Source organism: Gossypium arboreum, chromosome 13, assembly GCF_025698485.1.
Source record: "Gossypium arboreum isolate Shixiya-1 chromosome 13, ASM2569848v2, whole genome shotgun sequence".
In the NCBI taxonomy this organism is placed as follows: Eukaryota; Viridiplantae; Streptophyta; class Magnoliopsida; order Malvales; family Malvaceae; genus Gossypium; species Gossypium arboreum.
In genome coordinates, this window is record NC_069082.1 from 127,709,333 (window position 1) to 127,729,827 (window position 20,495).

Here is a 20,495-nt window from a genome sequence, read left to right on the forward strand (position 1 = left end):
TAGTAAAAATTTAATTTAAATGTGCAAAGTAGGATCTTAACTTTAACCAATAATATTAATGTCTTCGTTCACTTTTTACACTTAAATAAACATATTTAAATGAATAGTTAATTTTATTAAAGGTTTATTTAAATAAATTTATATTTAAATAAAAGTTAAAAATTAAGAAGTAGTTTAGATAAAAATTAAATAAAATTATTTACTTAAGTTTAATAAAAGTATTATTTAAATAAGATGTAATGCTTATGATTTTCTTTTTATTTCAAGTTTTAACGAAAGTTGCTGATTGATTCTTAATTTTATGTAGCATGTATATTGTTGTCAATGCAGGATGACGTAGGTTCAAATTTCGAATATGTTGAACAGCATTATCCTCCTATTTATAGGTTGGGGAGGGACTATACCTAGTTTTAGGCGTTGTGTCAAAAAGAGCAGATATAATCAAAACTTATTTTGAGATTGTTCAAGAAAGAGTTTTAACGAAAGCTTAATATCTCTTTTGGTTCTTGTATTATAACTAGAACTATAGTACAAGGACTAAAGAAGATATTAAGCCTTTTATGAACAAAAAAATCTATGGGTAATTTATTATGGTTGGTATGACTTTTCATTTTCCATGTATAATCTAATAAGACAATGTTGTAAAACCAATCCACATGGGATATTTTGATTCAACATAAAATTATTAAAATTTCTATGAGACATAATTATTTTAAATATATGTTAAAAAATAATTATTATTTTAAATATATTTTAACACACTCAAATTTATATCTTTTATATAAATAATAATATTAATACCAACCGAGTTATAACTCAATCAATAATTATTTAATAAAAGAGAAAGTTTTGAGAATATTTTGCATATGGTTTAAAAGCTTAATTATGTCTTTATCAATCCAAATCACTGTATTAATTGTACATTGTTATTTCTGTGTCAGGTCGGTCCATTTATCATTTATTATCTCGTGACTTTCCCACAATATTTGATTACTATAACTATGAATTTCATCCCTTATTTTATCAAATTTAAAATTTAGTCCCTTTATTTTAATTTTTATTAAATTTGGTTTCTATAATTTACAAAATCTGAAACTCTAGTCATAAATGTAATGAATTTGAATAACTCATTTTTGCTTTTTTTTTATGTATAAATAGTTGAACAGTTTATTTTTATAGATAATTAATTTAACGGTAAGATTTAATATTTACTAATTTTCGTAAAATATAAGTACTGAATTCTAATAAATTAAAATAAAAGAATTAATTTTTCAATTTTCGTAAAATAAAATATGAAACACAAAATTAAACCCATTTATATTACTATTTTGTACTTAATTGAATTTGATATTCGAATTAAATAATTCAAATTCAATATAATTTATTCTTAAAAATAAAATTAATTTAATTTTAATATGAAATGACAGAAAAATGTATTCATATAATTTGATTATTCTTTAATAATGAAATTACCAAATTGGTCATTGTACTTTGACATCATCGAAATTGGTCGGTGTTCATTCATTTTCGTGGACTTCTAAATACAAGTCGAGGAAAAAAGAATATTTAAAGTATTAAATTTCAAATTATATTTAAATAAATCTTAAATTTATTTTAATAAATCAATTATAGTAGTTTTTTTATTACCCGACTATGAAAAGTTACAAAATAGTCACTCAACTATAAAAATTACAAAATGGTCATCGAACTATTCAATTTTATCTTTTTTGATCACCTGTCATCTAATATAAAAATGAAAACACCAAAAAATTCAATATTGTGAGTGACCAAAAAAATCAAAATTAAATAGTTAAATGACTATTTTATAATCGATTGACCAAAAATGAAAAGAAAACATAGTCGGTTGTCTAATAACGTAGCTTACCTTTAAAATAAAAATTATAATTAAATAAATTCATTTGTTTTAATTGATGTTATAAAAACGATAAATGTCAAATTTACCTATGAATTTTGGTGACTTTGAATTGGAACAATTATATACATAAAACTTTGATTGTGATTCATATGTATATATTAAATTTTGAATTTAATTCAACAATACACATTTTAAAAAGAATAATTTACTTTTATACGCATTAATATAATTGTTTGTGTATGCATTACGTAATACATAAATGTAAAAAGATGCTACTTGATCTGTGAAATTTGAATTAAATCAAAGTTTCGGTAAAAGTACCATTGAATTCCTATACTAAGAATTAGATTGTATTTTGTTCCATTTGCTAAAAAATGACAAGTTAGTCCTCATATGATATATTAAAGAGCAAGTTAATCATTTTTGTTAAAAAAATTCGTCCATTTATATTGTTAAAAATTGGCATGGCTAACAGAATAATTAGATAGTTACATGTGACGTGCCACATGTACCTATTGCTAATATACAACAATACCTCTTGCTAATATACAACAATCAATTTTGAAATGTAGAATGAATGAAATTTTTAACAGAAGGGCCAATTTATCCATTTTTTGAATAAAGAGGATAAAATGCAATCTGACTTCTAATATAGTAGCCTCTATGATACTTTTCCTACTAAAATTCATATGTAGTTTTAGTATTTATTTGCTATAAAGTATGGGTAAACTACACCAATAGTCATGCAAGTATTAGTAAATTTCTTTTTTGGTCACCTGATTATTAAATTTTGTCATTTTTTATCACTAGCTGACTAACAATGACAACTTTCAAAAATGACATAATAGCAATTTTAACGCTCAACATTTATACATTGTGTCAATTTAGCTTCGATTTTAAAAAATTTAATACTCCACATTTACACATTGTGTAATTTAGTCTTTTATAGTTTTCTTTTTCTATGTGACTTTTTACTTAAAAGTTAAGAAAAAATAAATTTATAAACTAAATTTGATTGAAAAAAATAGAAACACCCAGAAATCTAAAATAATAATTTTCATATTTTCTTACTCGTTTAAACTTAATTCTTAATGTCACAAAGAAAAGAAAAGTTTCGAAAAAGACTAAATTACACAATATGTAAATGTTGAGAGTTAAAATTGTTATTGTTCTAATTTTAAAAGCTACCACCCTCACCGAACTGATGGCCAAAAAGACCAAATTAAATAACTAAATGACTATTTTATAATTTTTAATAATTAAATCATCAAAAAAAATACTTATAATTGAATCACTGTTACTGTAATTTAAGTGAATAATTTTTAATTTCTCTCTCTTACACCACCCTTTAAAGTGGGTTTTGACCCGACAATTGTAAACAATGAAAAGTCATTCAAACTTGTTTGTCTTGTAATAAGACTTTTTGTCATTGATTAACATTAAAATTAAAATTAAAATTCACTCAAGAAAATCTTAACATTAAATGAAAAATTGAAGGAAACCCAAAATTTAAAGAAGTTAGTTGGTGAAATTGGGTCCATCACCAGCTATACCGCTTGCGTGTTTACTCTTCAGTTAAGACTTTAAAGACTTTGCCAAATTTAGTTTCTTTTTGAAGGGTTTGAGGATGATGAATTGATGATGAGATTGGGGTTTTTTAAAAGGAATTAAATTATAGTAGGTTTTGATTCTTATCCATGAATCTTAGGTTTTAAATCATGGAACAATCTGTTTCACATCAGTCATCTAATGCTCTCAGAGGGTTTCGAGTTCAAGCTCCATTGGTAAGCTCCAACTTTATCTTCTTTTTATTTTATTCCATTTCTTTAAATTTTTTTATGAGATACACTGTTGATGAATTCAATGAAAACATGAATTTTAATATACCCATGGTGTTTACTTTTCTGGGTTTTAGTTTTCATGAAAATTTGAAGATACTCAGATTGAGAAATGTTACTTAATAGGGAAATTGGGATTCTAAAATTCGAGAATTTGATAGGGGCTTAGTGTGCTGTAAAACGGGTTCTTTGTGTTCAACGTTATCTACCATTGTTTTGGCGGCAATTTTGAGATTTATGAATGCATAAACAGGAACACCATTTTTCTATTTTTGCTTTCTTTTGTAGCTTGCAACTTCGGCTTTTTCAGATTTTATTCTATGTATTTCGATTCAGCATTTTAAACTCCTGCAGCTTAGGCGTTTTACGTTCCTTTCATATAAAGCTTTGGAGTCTTTTTTCTGTTCAATTTTGACGAAGATTTTATTTTGTTTCTGCATGAAAGGGAATGGAATTTGGTCCTAAATTATGCTGGCTTTGGTATTGTTCATATACTTTTTCTTCTTTTAGTTGATATTTTAAAGAGTGATTACTTAAGAGATAGTGCTCTGCATTTTGTTGCCTGGCTTTATTTATATACTCTTAAGTTATCTTCCAATTTGCTACTACCATTATATAGGAAGAACTATGAAGGAGCCTCTGTGGGTTCTTCTTAGTTTTCTATGAGGGGTAGATTGTGGCTTCGTTCTTGATAAACAGTTTTGTTTGGACTTGGTTAATTGTATTGGATGATTGATGTAATTTTCTCAATAAAAGGGAACATTTCACTTGCAATTCTGTTTACTAATTATCTCATCACAGCAAATAATTTTGCAGGTGACAGATCTTATCAATGAACCAATGTGTTTATACTAAGCAGTCAAAATAATTTGTTAAAGGTCAATGTACCGAAAAGAAACCTTAAAGGAGTTGTTGGCTCTAAACCATTAGCTTGCACTCAGGTCCAATAGTTATCTGAAATGTTCGAAGCCTATTTTATCTGGTGATTCTGTGTTTGGGGATCCAAAGACTCCAGCACTTATGATGTTAATCCATTAGATGGTACTACATACAATGTCCCGCCTCATTTGTTTGTGACAGGTCATGTCAAGGATTCATATTAGTATATATTAGTTTGCCATCTCTATCATTTCAAGTTTTTAGGTTCGGTGATGCTCTCAAATGTTCGAAACTTAAATGCTTAATTTGTGGACTGAGGCTGATAAATTGTTGTGTGTACTTCCTCTTGTGTAAATTCATTGGAGTGTGCCTCAAGAATTCGATCTCCGGTCATAGGAAGTTAAATTTAATTGTTTTTTAGTTGAAGGAAGATCTTACCATCAAGGTAGGTCAACTTAAATAGCATATTGGACGACACCTGCAGACTCATAACTTGCCTTCAGCCTCTGAAGCTTTAGGTAGAATTCTCTTGTCACAATGTGGACATCTAGCACATGCCACGCTATCTTAAACAGCTTTTCATCGGAAACAAACCGATAATCAGGGTAGGAGTTGATCAACTGGTCACTTCTGTTTTTTCTTGAGAAAATGTGAAAGCTTTTGTTTCATCAGGAAATGATAAAATTTGCTGCCATTTGTTGACATTCTTTATAAGTGCATGAATTGCAAGTAAGGTAGGCACAATGAATGATTAATGATGGATCCAATATGAATAGTTTCTCAAATTTTTCCTGCTGTACATCTTTATCATATTCTGATGTTCATTTACAAACTTTTTCAGGTTGATTCTGTATCTTGCTATTGTAAAGTGGATTCTGGATTGAAGACAGTTGTTGAGGCAAGAAAATTTGTCCCAGGATCAAAGCTTTGTATCCAGCCTGATATCAATCCCAATGCTCACAAGAGTAAAAGCTCTCGCAAAGAGAGGAGTCGAGTCCAGCATCCTCTCCTCCCTGGCCTTCCTGATGATCTTGCCATTGCATGTCTGATTCGAGTTCCTCGTGCTGAACACCGAAAACTCCGCCTAGTTTGTAAGAGATGGTATCACCTTTTGGCTGGGAACTTCTTTTTTTCTCTTAGGAAAAGTCTTGGAATGGCAGAAGAGTGGGTTTATGTCTTGAAAAGAGATCGTGATGGAAAGATATCATGGAATGCCTTTGATCCTATCCATCAGCTATGGCAGCCACTTCCTCCAGTTCCAAGGGAGTACTCTGAGGCACTTGGTTTTGGTTGTGCCGTTCTAAGTGGCTGCCACCTGTACTTGTTTGGAGGAAAGGATCCACTAAGGGGGTCAATGAGACGAGTTGTTTTCTATAATGCTCGGACAAACAAGTGGCACAGAGCACCAGGTATGCTTCGAAAACGTCATTTCTTTGGTTCCTGTGTAATAAATAACCGCCTTTATGTGGCTGGCGGAGAATGTGATGGAATTCATAGGACTTTACGCTCTGCTGAAGTTTATGATCCTAACAAGAACAGATGGAGTTTTGTTCAAGATATGAGCACTGCTATGGTACCTTTCATTGGGGTAGTTTACGATGGAAAGTGGTTTGTAAAAGGTCTGGGGTCTCATCGCGAAGTTATGAGTGAAGCATACGATCCTGAATCTAATTCCTGGTCTGCTGTTAGTGGTGGGATGGTTTCTGGTTGGCGCAACCCTAGTATCTCTTTAAATGGAAAGCTCTATGCCCTGGATTGCCGTGATGGATGTAAGCTTAGGGTGTATGATGGAGCCACAGATTCATGGAATAAATTTATTGATAGTAAGCTCCATTTCGGGAGTTCTCGAGCTTTGGAAGCTGCTGGCCTAGTTCCTCTCAATGGCAAACTTTGTATCATTCGCAATAACATGAGCGTAAGTCTCGTTGATGTTTCCAGTCCAGACAAACAGGTCGAAAGCAACCCTCAGCTTTGGGAAAACATTGCCAGTAGAGGTCATTTCAGGACTCTCTTTACAAATATATGGTCGAGTATAGCAGGCCGAAGTAGCTTGAGAAGTCATATCATTCACTGTCAGGTTCTTCAAGCATGAAAAAGGGGAATTATAATTCTTTTATCCATGTTAAAGTTTCCTGCATTTTTTTTATTCAAATCTTTTTTCGTATACCGATATTTTGTGGTTCAGCTCAGCACATCTCCTGAATGGAAAAGCTGAATATATATTCTTCTGTTACCTTTCATGATGTTCTTATTCTTGCAATGGTGATTGATATCAACGGTGACCCACCGGGGGAGGGGACCGATATCCAACATTAAGAATGTTTTGCTTGTGACAGACTCAACAACCAAGGGTGCTTTCGAGATATCGGGTAACACAGCTTGGATGTTATCCCATGGTGCATTTGCAGGCGAGGTGGTTCACTGTTGATATTTTGAGGTTATTTCTTTACATTTATGAAGAGAGCAGGCAGATACTTGTAAATCATAGTCATTTGGGCTTTAGAATTGGTCTTTTTGTGAGAACTTTTTGTATTTTGTAGCATGTTAGTCTTTGAGATGTACAAGCATATATTTATTAGATATTTATAAAGATGTTTATGTCTAATTATTTTAAAACTATCCTTTTTAAGAGAAAAATGGCTTTCCTCTTAATAAATTTATATTTTTTGAAAAGAATTTTCTCCCACTTTATTACCTGGAAATATTAATTAGTATGTGATAAAAATAATATTTTATAATATATTTTTTGAGTTTGATCAAATAAAGAAATAAATTTTCTTTTAAAACAAAACAATTAAATTTAAAATTCTAATAAATAAAAAAAATTTTAAGTGGTTTTTTTATGAAAATTAATTAGCCTTTTAATTTATTTTATGGGTAAGTTGCATTCAAGGTTATTAAATTATTAATAAGTTTACGTTTTGATCGCTTAATTTCAAAAAGTTACAAAATGACAACTGAATTATTCGAAAATTTCATTTAAGTCATTGAATTATTAAAATCATTGCTACATGACCTTTTCTTTTTGTACCGTTTACATCAATTGAAAGCTGTCTTTTTCTCTCCTACAAATATTTTTTAATGAAATAACTTTGAACGTCGTAAATCTACGAACTAAAATTTAAACAACTTTCTTCACCAATTTCTTACATTGACCGTAAGATTGATTTAAATGTAAAATTTTAAATATTTTAACAATAATTTTGTGACTTTTAAACTTGAATAATAAAATATAAATTTACTAATACACTTATATGAAAATGAGAAAAAAAATCTAACCAGAGTTCCAATCTCTTGCTCCATTTAAAGTAAAGATTGACCCAACAACAGTAAACAATTAAAGACATCATGCAAACTTCAAAGACACTAAAAATTATTTAATATTAAAATTAAATTCAGTCAAATTTAATGCTACTAATTGAACAAAAATCTAACATTAAATGAAATCTTAATTTCTCATTTTATATTCAGTTTAATTCAGTCTAAAAATAAATATTCATAATTAAATTAAATCTATTTTAGGGCTACAATATTTAATAATTTAATATATTTTAATTAAATTTTAAAATAAACAATTTTATATATTTTAATATATAAAATAAAATATTTTAATATATTACATAATTAAAAAAATAACGTGTTGAGCTTGAGTCTCGGTCTAAATTCACCCGTATTTTAATTGAATTAGATTTTTTAAATTTCTTATTTTTCTCAAATATTTTTATCTAAACTTTTTACATATTAAAACAATTTTATGGCTAATCCTATACTTAAAATAAATTTAATCGGTGTTATTGAAATTAGATTAAATTGACGGATTGAAATATTGGTACTTATAAAAAATTAAATTGATATTTTAATTAATTGCTAAAATTTAAAAAATAAAAATTTAAAAATTTATAATTTTTAATTATTAATAAATCAAAATTAATAATCTAACCGATTGAATTATCAGCTCGATTTTAAAATATTTCATTTAAAAGAAACCAACGGATCTAGCCTGCCATGTTTGAGACTTTGAGTTTGAGATGGGAAAAAATATATATATTTTTGATAGCAGAGAGAGGAAAAATTATTTAAAAAATGAAAATTTGTTTCTATTTTATTGAAAGAAGGACAAGGGAAATAAAAATGACAAGAAAAGAAACAAAAGAAGCAAGTAAAGTCGGTTTTCTTTTGTACTTACTATCACTAAAAATTTAATTTTTAAGGTTGAGAAGAAGATGATGAGAATCTGAGTATTGAAATCTCTTAAATTGGGTATTTTTCGATCTGGGTTTCTTTAAAGGTGTTAGATTTATAATAGATTTTGATTATTCTCTATGAAATCTTAGGTTTTAAAGCATGGACCAATCTATTTCTCAACAGTCATCTAATGCTCTTAGAGGGTTTCGAGTTCAAGCTCCATTGGTAAGTTCCAAAACCTCACCTTCTCTCCTCCCCCCCCCCCCCATTTTTTCGTGAAATTTATTGTATCTTTTAGAGATAAACAGTTGATGAATTTGTTGAAAACCTGATTTGAAGATACCCAGATTGAGAATTGTAGTTAATTGAGAAAATGGGATTCCAAAGTTTTAGACTTTGAAAGAGCTTAGTGTGCTATACTATGGGTTCTTCATTATTATTTTATTATTTTTTTTGAAGGTTTTAGTTGTTTTGTTTACTGATGGTGGGAGTTCTACTATTTTATCATTGGGTTGTTCTTTAGCTATGGATTCCAAGATCAAATCTTTTTGAACCAGTCTACCATTTCTTGTGTGTTTGTGGTCATTTGGGATCTATGAACATTTAAATAGGAACCATTTTCCATTTTGACTTTCTTTTGTAACTTGCAACTTTGCCTTTTGAGAGTGAATTTGTTGAACATTTTTATTTTATTTCTGCTTGAAAGAGAATCAAATTTGGTCCGAAATTATGCTTGGCTTGAAAGAGAATTAAAATGTGAGAGTGATATTGAACTTTCTTTAGTTACAACTATTGTATTACTTTGTTGGACAATAATAAAATTTATTTGTTTGTTAGATGATACAATAAAAAAAATTAATTAAAAGGAAATAGTGCTCGGCGGTTTGTTGACTGGCTTTATTTGTATACTCTTTATCTGCTAATTTGCTACTGGCATCATTGAGGAAGAACCATGGCGGAGCCTGTGTATAGGTTCCTCATAGTTTTCTAAGGATATAAATGCATATGCAGATTGTAGCTTTGTTCTTGATAAACAGTATCATTAGCTTACACTCAGGTTCAATATTTATCAATATGTTTTTAATTGAGTCTTAGCTCGGTTGGCATCGTTGCTATTGCTCAACCTGGAAGACGTGGGTTTGAACACACTTGAGAGTAATTTTCAGATGTTCATTGTTTCTTTCCTAACTGGAAAACTTTTGCAGGTTGATTCTGTATCATGCTATTGTAAAGTGGATTCTGGATTGAAGACAGTTGCTGAGGCAAGAAAATTTGTCCCAGGGTCGAAGCTTTGTATTCAGCCTGATATCAATCCCAATGCACACAAGAGTAAAAACTCTCGCAGAGAGAGGACTCGAGTCCAGCCACCTCTTCTCCCTGGCCTTCCTGATGATCTTGCCATTGCATGTCTGATTCGAGTTCCTCGTGCTGAACACCGAAAACTCCGTGTAGTTTGTAAGAGATGGTATCGCCTTCTGGCTGGGAATTTCTTTTATTCTCTTAGGAAAAGTCTTGGAATGGCAGAAGAGTGGGTTTATGTCTTCAAACGAGATCGTGATGGTAAGATATCATGGAATGCATTTGACCCTATCCATCAGCTGTGGCAGCCACTTCCTCCAGTTCCAAGGGAGTATTCTGAGGCAGTTGGTTTTGGTTGTGCTGTTCTAAGTGGTTGCCACTTGTACTTGTTTGGAGGAAAGGATCGACAAAGGGGTTCAATGAGACGTGTTATTTTCTATAGTGCTCGGACAAACAAGTGGCATAGAGCACCAGATATGCTTCGAAAACGTCATTTCTTTGGTTCCTGTGTGATAAATAATTGCCTTTATGTGGCTGGTGGAGAATGTGAAGGAATTCATAGGACTTTACGATCTGCTGAAGTTTATGATCCTAACAAAAACAGATGGAGTTTTGTTCAAGATATGAGCACTGCTATGGTACCTTTCATTGGGGTAGTTTATGATGGAAAGTGGTTTGTAAAAGGTCTTGGGTCTCATCGTGAGGTTATGAGTGAAGCATATGATCCTGAATCTAATTCCTGGTCTCCTGCTAGTGGCGGGATGATTTCTGGTTGGCGCAACCCTAGTATCTCTTTAAATGGACAGCTTTATGCGCTGGATTGCCGTGATGGATGCAAGCTTAGGGTGTATGATGGAGCCACAGATTCATGGAATAAATTTATTGATAGTAAGCTCCATTTAGGGAATTCTAGAGTCTTGGAGGCTGCTGGCCTAGTCCCTCTCAATGGCAAGCTTTGTATCATTCGCAATAATATGAGCATAAGTCTTGTTGATGTTTCCAGTCCAGACAAACAGGTTGAAAGCAACCCTCAGCTTTGGGAAAACATCGGTGGCAGAGGTCATTTCAGGACACTATTTACAAATATATGGTCAAGTATAGCAGGCCGAAGTGGCTTGAGAAGTCATATTGTTCACTGTCAAGTGCTTCAAGCATGAGAAGGGGGACTATGATTTACGTATCCATGTTAAATTTTCCTGCATTTGTTTATGCCTTGGTATTCGGATTTCAAAAGTTTATTCGTTTAACAAGTCGAGGTTCAGCACCTACCGAGTGGAAAAAGATGAATATTTTTTCTGTTACCTTTCCTGATGTTTTTATTCTCGCTATGGTGATTGATATCAATGGTGACCCACCAGGGGAGGGGATCGATATCCACATTAAGAATGTTCCGCTTTTTGATTAACTCGAAGAAGTGAAACAACGAAGACAACCAAGGGCTCTTTTGAGATATTGAAGTTGATGAACAGCTTGGATTTTTATCCCATGGTGCATATGCAGGTGAGGTGGTTCACTGTTGATCTCTGCTATTGAATTATGAAGTTATTTCTTTACATTTTATGAAGAGAGCAAATACTTGTAAATCTTGGTCGGCTTAGGACCAGTCTTTTGGAGATCTTTATCATTTTGCAGCATGCAATCTTTGAGAAGCTTTGAAGTGTACATGGTTTGTCCAACTCGAGTTAATATATACTTGGCTCATTTGATCAAAAACCTAGAGATGTGAAGGTGCCATCCCCGTTATCTAAACAGCTTGGACACCTCTGGTTTTCATTTCCCAGTGGTATTTGGTTCATTCCGGTAAGCTGGTTGAAGAAGTTGCTGATGACCCCGGATTGTTTTCCTTATTTCAATCTTATCTTTCTCTCCTTGTCAACCATGTCGTGGATAATACAGATAGGAACCTCATCACGTTCCGGTCTTGCATCTGATTCGTAGCTTCGGAGTGAAAGAAGAGAGACCATTTTTTTGGGTTTCCAAACTGAGTCTCGGACCAAGTTCGTTTAAGCTAACATTTCATGGTAACACTACTTAATATGCAAGATAATTTTAGTGTTCATCTCCATTGGAAGCAAAAAAAAAAAAAAAAAAAGGTCTTGAATGATAAATCTCAATGATTCATTGGGCTGCATTGATTGGTTGTATTCATGGGTTGGTGATGATTGGTTGATGGTGATATTCAGTCCGTTGTGTTGGATGTTTTTAATTTTATTCAGAGTTATGTTCTATGCATCTCTTTGTTCTTGTGCAAACTTAAGACTATATATATATATATATATATGTGTATATTTCTGATTCTTTGCTTGTGGTTTTTGGTAAGAAGGATGTAGGCTATGCTAAGAATAATCATTGTTCATGATAAACTATTTTAAGGAAATAATCACTACAAAACAATATTTATGTTGAGAACAATCCATGGTTAGAACAATTTTATTCAAAAATTTCTTTTTTTTTTCAATAATAGTTTGGGTTTCAAAAATGTTTTGCAACAGATGTTGACTTTGTTGTCTTTGACGTGGATTGTTACGTGGATATCATATTAATAATTTAATTATTTTTTAATATTTAAAAATTAAAAATATAAAATTATTAAATAAAGTGCTAGCATTATGAAAAATAATAAAATATAAAAATTATTTCTAAAAATTAGATCCACGTGATGCCCTTCATGTGCATTATTATTATTAATGTAATAAGTATTGTAAAGAACACTAATAGTTTCAAATGCTGTTAGAAAAATTAAGTATAAAAATTTAAGTTATAAAATTTGTTTGATGTATGACTTAAAATTAATTACAAAATATAATAAAATTGTTTGATATATATATATATATATATATATATATATATATATATATATATATATATTTGAATTACAAAAATTATATTCTAGACATTTTACCTCAAATTTGAAACCTATTTTTTTAAAGAATAATACAATGTTAAAATAAATAAATTGAAATTGAAATAATTGAAAATATTCTTTATTAAGTGATAAGTAGCTCATATCTACTTATTATTTTTCATAATTTTTGTAGAAAAATTCTATTAGATTATTTTAATTTTATATTATCGAACATGCATAAAGAATTAAATCATTAAAAATATTAATTTTCTATGGATTTAATCTTTTCTAATAATTTATCAACCAGGGCCTGAATTAAATAGGTTTCTACAGTTCATTCAATCGATTTTCAATTTTTAATATTTAAACTGTAAACAGACCAATTTGTCCGGCCCATCAAAAACCCAAAACAAAATATAAAATAAATAAATAAATAACCACAGTCCATTAAATATCCTTTTTACAGTCCAAAACCCAAAATTAATACATGACCCTATACAAGCCCAAATCAACCCATTTACAAATAAACCCGAGCCCAAATACGATAAGCCCAAGTGACCCAAGACTCAAAAATTAGGGTAGAACCCTAGCAGCTTGTTTGCGCCGCAGCAGTCCCAACCTCCACGCCTCCGTACGGCCTCCTGGCGCCACGCCCACGCCCCGAACGCTAGCACACGGCCCCGTACCCAAGCGCACAACCGTACCTGCAAAAGAAACAGACAAACACAGCAGCAAATACAAACAAAAAAACACATATTGTATTTTGATTTATTTTCCTCTTTCTTTTCGGCTATAAAGCCAGACTTTAATCTTGTAATCGGTTACACACATTTACAAAAAACAAAACGCAGAGCAACCAAAAGCAGAGAAGGTGATTGCCACTTTCGATTTCTATAATCTTTTCTCTTTTTTTTGCTGTTATTTACTTGAATCTTTCATCATTTTTTTTTTAAAAAAAAAAAGAGAAAATAAAAGGAAAGGGATGGGATGAGCTTTACCTTGCTTTAGGGCCATCGGTTTTCCTTTGCTCCATCGAAATCGGAGTTTTAAGGGGAGTTTAGAGGCTACAAGGTAGCCCTTCAAAACCCAAACTGGTCGAGTGCTGCGTGTGAAGGTAGATCGGTGCTAAAGAGGTAGGGATCGGCTAAGGAGAAAAGGAGGGGTAGGCTAGGGTTCTGGAATGGCTTTGGAATAAAGGCATTGTTTAGCCTTTATATGAGAGCAGATACGGCGCCGTTTGGGCCAATCTCAATGGTTACAAAACGACACCGTCCTAAGAGCTATGACCCGATGATCCGGCCCGAGTCCCCCTGGGATCCGAGCGTTTTCGCAGTGAGGGGATATTTGCGCGCCAGACCCTCCCCTTTCTCACGCGCAGTCAATTGCGTACCTTTTATTTTATTTATTCCTTTTAATTCAGCCCCTAAATTTACGCTTTGTTTGCAAGGGGATCCGCGCCTGGACATTGCATTTTGGGAGCTGGGTTATTTCCAGCTTAGTCCCTACGCATTCGCGCATAACGCATGCAAGCCCTTTTTTTATTTTAATAGTCCATTTTGTTTATAATGTATCCCTCCTATTTTAATTCTATTTTAATTAAGTCCCTTTTATTTTTATTTTTCATTTTGTGATTCATTTTTGTTTTAAAGGCACATTCAACACTTTTATCTTTGTTTTACGTTTTATATTTTAGGTTAGTTTAATGCTTTTATTTTATTTCTCTTTTCTTGGATCATTATTGTATTGTTTGCTTTTTTTATGTCATATTATTACAACATTTTGCACAATGCTTCGTAAATATCCTTGTATATATTACTATTATATATATATATGCTTTATAATAAAATTCAAGTTTATTTTGTGCACATTATGTAACCCTATGTAATATTTTTAGCTACTATCATTATATGTGCATACATTTGTGAACCCTCACATTTAACCTATACACTACTAACCCATGTATTTTATAACAAAGTTATTTTTATTTCATGCATATTATTAATATTGTATTATTTTATATACATATAATTTCCTCAAATATATTCTTATATTATATTACATAATTCCTATAATATATCTTTTAAATCATCGTTATGCAAGTGTATATATATCGATACCTACCTTTGATCTATATATTATTAAATTCATATATTTTAATATACATTTTGCTATTCGAATATGCTTTGTATATATGTTTTACATAAAATTTAAGTTATTTTACATTCATTTACATTAGTATATGTTTTTGATTTACATACATTATTAAACCTACATTTTATACATATAATCTTCTTTATACAAAAGTATGCTTTTAAGTCCGTCATAATTTATAATAAAATAATTCAATCTTGAGTACGTTTCTATATCATTTTTACAAGCAATTATTTCTAGTTTATTTATATACATATATATATAATTTATAATAAAATCATTTTTTTCTTATATATAATTCATATTTTAATTCCATGTTATCTTTGTATAAATTACTTCAAAATTTACTCATACTTGTATATATATATGTAGCTATATGCTTTATACCCATTATCCTTTCACATCTTATATATTATATAGATTATTCTCATGGTAGGGATATTACCAACCTTAAGTAAATGCTTTATGGCTAAATATTTAGTATTTTATTTGATCCAAACATTTTTGTAACGTCTATTAAATTTTCTTTACGTATATATATGTTCTCAACTTTCCTTTTATAAATTATTTCAAACTCTAGCATATATCATTTGATTGTTAGTCCATCATTTTTAGTCTATTATTTTTACGTCACGTTGATTCCGTATCGTTTGGTATCTCATGTGTTAATTATATTCACGATATTTCTTGTATATTTGCTACATCATGCTTGCCCATTTCTATATGTCATTACATCAATTATTCTCCATGCATTATTGTAATCGGATTACATTTTTTTTTTAGGTTAGCCATATTTAATTATTAGTTTGTTAGTTGATCGTATCTCATATATCCGTTATCCCATATCATCATTCTCCATTTAGTTTATGAAATGTGGTTTTATAAAATCCAAATTTTTATGAACAATTTCATCTTATTTCAAATCGAATTAATACGTTTTAAGTTAGTTTTATAATCATTCATTCAAAAACTCTTTAAAACGAAGACGAGATTTGATATTTGGCAATTCGCGGAATCGTGCCCTAACGTGTTGGGTTGCAATTTCGCGTTTGCTCAAAATAATCGAATATCACTTCAAAATTTCACTCATGTCTTTTAAAATCCTTTAAACGAAGGCGATATGCGATATTTGACAATTCGTGGAATCGTGCCCTAACGTGTTGGGTTGCAATTTCGCGTTTGCTCAAAATAATCAAATATCCCTTCAAAATTTCACTCAGGTCTTCTAAAAATCCTTTAAAACGAAGGCAATACTCGGTGTTTGACAATTCGGGAATCATGCCCTATCGTGCTGGGTTGTGATTTCTCGTTTGCTAAAAACAATCGAATACTCCTTTAGGTTTTCACTCATGTTTATTAAAAACCTTTCAAAACAAAGGATGTTCGAGGTTTGGCGATTTGAGAATCGTGCCCTATCGTGTTGGGTTGCGCTTTTTCATTTGTTCTAAACGATCGAAGATCCCTTCGGAATTTCACTCACGTTTTCTAAAAACCCTTTAAAATGAAAGAAATATTCGATGTTTGACAATTCGGGGAATAGTACTTTATCGTACTGGGTTGCAATTTCTCGTTTGTTCAAAATAATCAAATATCTCTTCGAAATTTCACTCGTATTTTCTAAGGTAAGGCAATGTTCAATGTTTGGAAATTCGAGGAATCGTGCCCTACTGTGCTGGGTTTTCGATTTTTCGTTGGACCAAATAGTTGGGTATCCTTTTGTAATTTTCGAATTATAAATTTTCGGACATCGAAACAAGAAGGTTTTTGGCAACCAACTCGGGTTATTCAAATGTTATTAAAAAAAGAATCACATTTCAAAAATTTTTTTAATTTTAGACATGAGGACAGTATTTAATCGATTTGGTACCAATTCTGGGCATAGTGAGGATGCTAATCCTTCCTCATATGTAACCGACTCCCGAGCCCGTTTTTTCATATTTTCGTAGACCAGAATCGTTATTTTAGTAAACCAAAATATTTTATTAAAATAACCAAATTCTTAGGTGATCCGATCACACCAAAACAAAAAGATCGGTGGCGACTCCATAGTTCTATTTTTCAAAAGTCGATTCCCCCGTTTTTCTTTTATTAAATTTAAAATTTTAAAATGAAAAGATGATTTCGACATAAATCAAATAATATTTAAACCAAACCCAACTGAACTCTACCCAAAAATTAACTTACAGGCTTAAATGATAAATTAATAGTTGCATTCACATATTGGTACTTAAACTTTTTTTTATTAGAATTGGTACTTAAACTATTTTTTTTCCATTTTAGATCTCCTTCAATTAATTATTAGTCTAACAATTATCAATAATAACGTGACTCAATCACATAACGACATGGGGCATAGAAAACTATTTAATCACTTTGTTACCTCTATCAATCAATTACTTTGAAGGGTTGAGATAAAATTAAAAAAATTTGAGGAACCAAAGCTAAAAAAAAATTGTGTTCAAATGACTTAAATTGAACTACTAATTTCTTAGACAAGCCAATAATTAAATTAAAATATTAAATTTAAGAGGACTTGAAAAGGCAATTAGACCATTCAACCAAGGGGCGGCTTAAGTCCCTACTTGCCTACCCACTTGCCTACCACCTGTCAGTCAATCATGGGAATGGTAACTTGACTCAATCACGTTACAATCCAATAAAAAAAAATTATTGAAAAGATTAATTACGAATTTTAAAAAATATATATATCAACCTAAAAAATATTAAAAATATTTCAAACGTTAACAGCACCTAACCATTAGCAAAATAGTGCAATCTTTTTCACTTTGAAGATGTCTTTCGAATATCTTTCCCGTTGGCTTCCACCAATTTTTCTTTTAAACGTTAAAAGCTCTACTTTTAGATTATAAGAATGAATAAATTTCAATTTGATCGTTCAAAATTTTTATAATATTATTAGTTAGTCTAAATATTTTATTTTAATTAAAATAATAATATGAATTATTATTAACACCGTTAAAATTTTTATTAAATTCAGGCGCGTTACAATATTATGTTTATTCTCACTATAATAATTAACTCAATACGAAACGTGAGTGAAAACAATATTAATTTAGGTTATTTAAAGTTTATGGGTCCCTAAGCATGCTATAAAAAAAATGTTGTTAATTTATAACACATCTCAAAATGATTATTGTTTCAATGCCTAGCAAAAACCCTTTTTTTTTTTAATTTCAACAAAAATTAAAAAATAAATAAATAATGAAAGAAAATAGAGTTCTTCAACTACAAGAATACAAAATCATTAGTGAATGAAAGAACAATGTTGAGACATCATGATTATTACCATCTTTGAAAACAATAAAAAGATACATGACTTAGAACAATTGTTTATTTGTCTCAATTACAATGATGCATGCGGATCTGGCTAGCATGCGTTGAGCGTGCCGCCTTCCCATTATGTATCACCATGGACATGTTTCTGCTATCTACACTTCTCCTATGTTCACCTCAATTGGGTTTTGTATTTTTTTTTTTAAGTTACTCTTTTTATTTGTAAGTATAAATATATGTTAGATTAATTATAATATAATCAAGTTAGTACAAAGTGTAGCAGGTGAATAATTGAAAAGAACCGAAAAAAATTCACAAATGAAGTACGCACCTTGTAAGACTAGAGAGTAGAGACCCACACATTGTTACACATGGTGGGACTAGACTTGATTGTGAGATTGGTTAGAGTTGGGCCAATGTAAAATTTTAAGCCTATTTTTTAAGATTAGATTCGACTTAAAAAATGAGTCTAAAATTTTATCTAAACCTGATCCAGATAAAAAATGATAAACTCAAGTTCGACTTCGCCCACCCGAATTAATTCTTTTATATAAAAATAAATTTAAAAAATATAATACATTAATAAATATTTCCCAACAAATTAAAAATACACGAATAGTCTTTATACTTAAATAACACAAAGATAGTTACAACTTAACAAACAAATGCCTCTAAAATAGTAGCAAAATTAATAATAAAATAAGAGTTATACAACATTCAAACAATAACAACAAAATAATAGTAATACAATAGCAAAATAACAAGAAAACAACATCAAAATAGCAACGAACAACAGTCAACAACAACGAAAAAATTTTATGCAAATTCGGATTGAGCCGGGCTCCAGCCAATAAATCTTACCTTTGGCCCAACTCGTTTAAAAAATGAGCCTTATTATTTGTCCAAGCTCATTTTTCAGATCTATATTTTGCTCAAATCTTCTTATTTTTTAAGCAGACCTTCGAGCTTGAATGAATGACCTAACCCATAATTAATTCTAGATAAAACTCAAACTTAAATACTAAAAGACTCAACATCTCATTCTTAACCAATAATGGCAAGACCTTATTAGCATATTTGTAACTATTTAAGTCCAAGTTTAAGGGTTAGTATTTATTATGCGGATAGTTGTATAAAATTTTTTATATTTATTTGTTTCTTTATTTTTTGGTCAAACTATTATTAGCCTTTAATAATGTGTAAGTTGTTAATTCAGTCATTATACTTTAATTTGGTTAAATTTAGTAATTGTACTTTTTAAAATTTAAAATTTCAATACTGATCTAATGGTAGCAATTAAATCCGTTGGGTTAACTTCTGCTATTAGCCCTATACTATGTGTAAAGTTGTTGTTTATTACATGTTCTCCAGTTTGATCATTTTTAATCCCTGCACTGTTCGAATTTTGAAATTTCAATCTTGATACAAACAATAGCCATTAAACCTATTAACTGGCTTTTTGCGAGTAATATGTCGAAATAGCAAGTTAGCACATGATATTTCACACAAAATATGATTGCCGTATAAGATTTTGGAAATAACAAGACTTAATGAATTTAACAATTATCTTTTGGTCAAGACTGAAATTTTAAAATTGAAAAATATAGAAACTAAAATGACCAAATTAAAGTATTGACATTAGATCCACAACTTATGCATAATATAGACTAACAATACACTTTAATCTTATTTTTCTACGGTGTCCAAAATACATCTAAACCTATACCAAAATAAATATAGATAGGATTCACTGTGCCGAGACTTAAGCTATAATAAAATCTAAATAGATAAGCCAAAGAGGGTGGGGTTTGAACCAACCTTACCATTAAGTCAATATTTAAGTAAAAATAAATTATATTTATCAAATTGATTAGACCATCGAGTTCTCAATTTAATTGGTTGGATAATCAATTCAACCATTACAAAATTAAAAGATTTATAAAATAAAAATTGAAATAATAAACAAAAATAAATTATAACAAAAACATAAACCTCCATTTTATAGATTACAATAATGAAATTAAACATTTAAATTAAATTAAATTAAATCTTTTGAAACAATTTTCTCCAATTTTGCGTAATTCAATCTTTTTCTATTTTAAATTATAATTAGATTAATTAAATAATC

General features: G+C 30.2%; 2 protein-coding genes and 2 long non-coding RNA genes across 6 annotated transcripts in view; 3 read left to right on the forward strand and 1 right to left on the reverse strand.

Annotated features, from left to right (window-relative positions):
• LOC128286663 (uncharacterized) overlaps positions 1–20,495 on the forward strand; it is a 51,916-nt gene that overhangs the window by 13,768 nt on the left and 17,653 nt on the right. The window lies entirely within an intron of this gene.
• Positions 3,262–7,209, forward strand: LOC108453418 (F-box/kelch-repeat protein At1g55270-like). Its single transcript, XM_017751507.2, has 2 exons — positions 3,262–3,660; positions 5,435–7,209. Exons 1-2 carry the CDS (start codon positions 3,595–3,597, stop codon positions 6,683–6,685), a joined length of 1,317 nt encoding a protein of 438 aa, XP_017606996.1. The 5' UTR covers positions 3,262–3,594; the 3' UTR covers positions 6,686–7,209.
• LOC128279295 (F-box/kelch-repeat protein At1g55270-like) lies at positions 8,560–12,375 on the forward strand. 3 transcript variants are annotated; one of them, XR_008277282.1, is made up of 3 exons: positions 8,560–9,003; positions 9,984–11,877; positions 11,974–12,375. XR_008277282.1 is itself a non-coding variant. In XM_053024000.1 (3 exons), exons 2-3 carry the CDS (start codon positions 8,938–8,940, stop codon positions 11,232–11,234), a joined length of 1,317 nt encoding a protein of 438 aa, XP_052879960.1. In that variant the 5' UTR covers positions 8,560–8,853; positions 8,928–8,937; the 3' UTR covers positions 11,235–12,375. The 3 variants fall into 3 exon arrangements, 2 of the variants coding, with proteins under 2 accessions (XP_052879960.1, XP_052879959.1); XM_053024000.1 differs by having other exon boundaries at positions 8,560–8,853; positions 8,928–9,003; positions 9,984–12,375; XM_053023999.1 differs by having other exon boundaries at positions 9,984–12,375.
• On the reverse strand, positions 13,340–14,296 carry LOC108466031 (uncharacterized). The gene is made up of 2 exons (XR_001868601.2): positions 13,921–14,296; positions 13,340–13,626 (listed from the first exon to the last, which is right to left on the reverse strand). It is a non-coding gene; the product is annotated as an uncharacterized LOC108466031 (long non-coding RNA).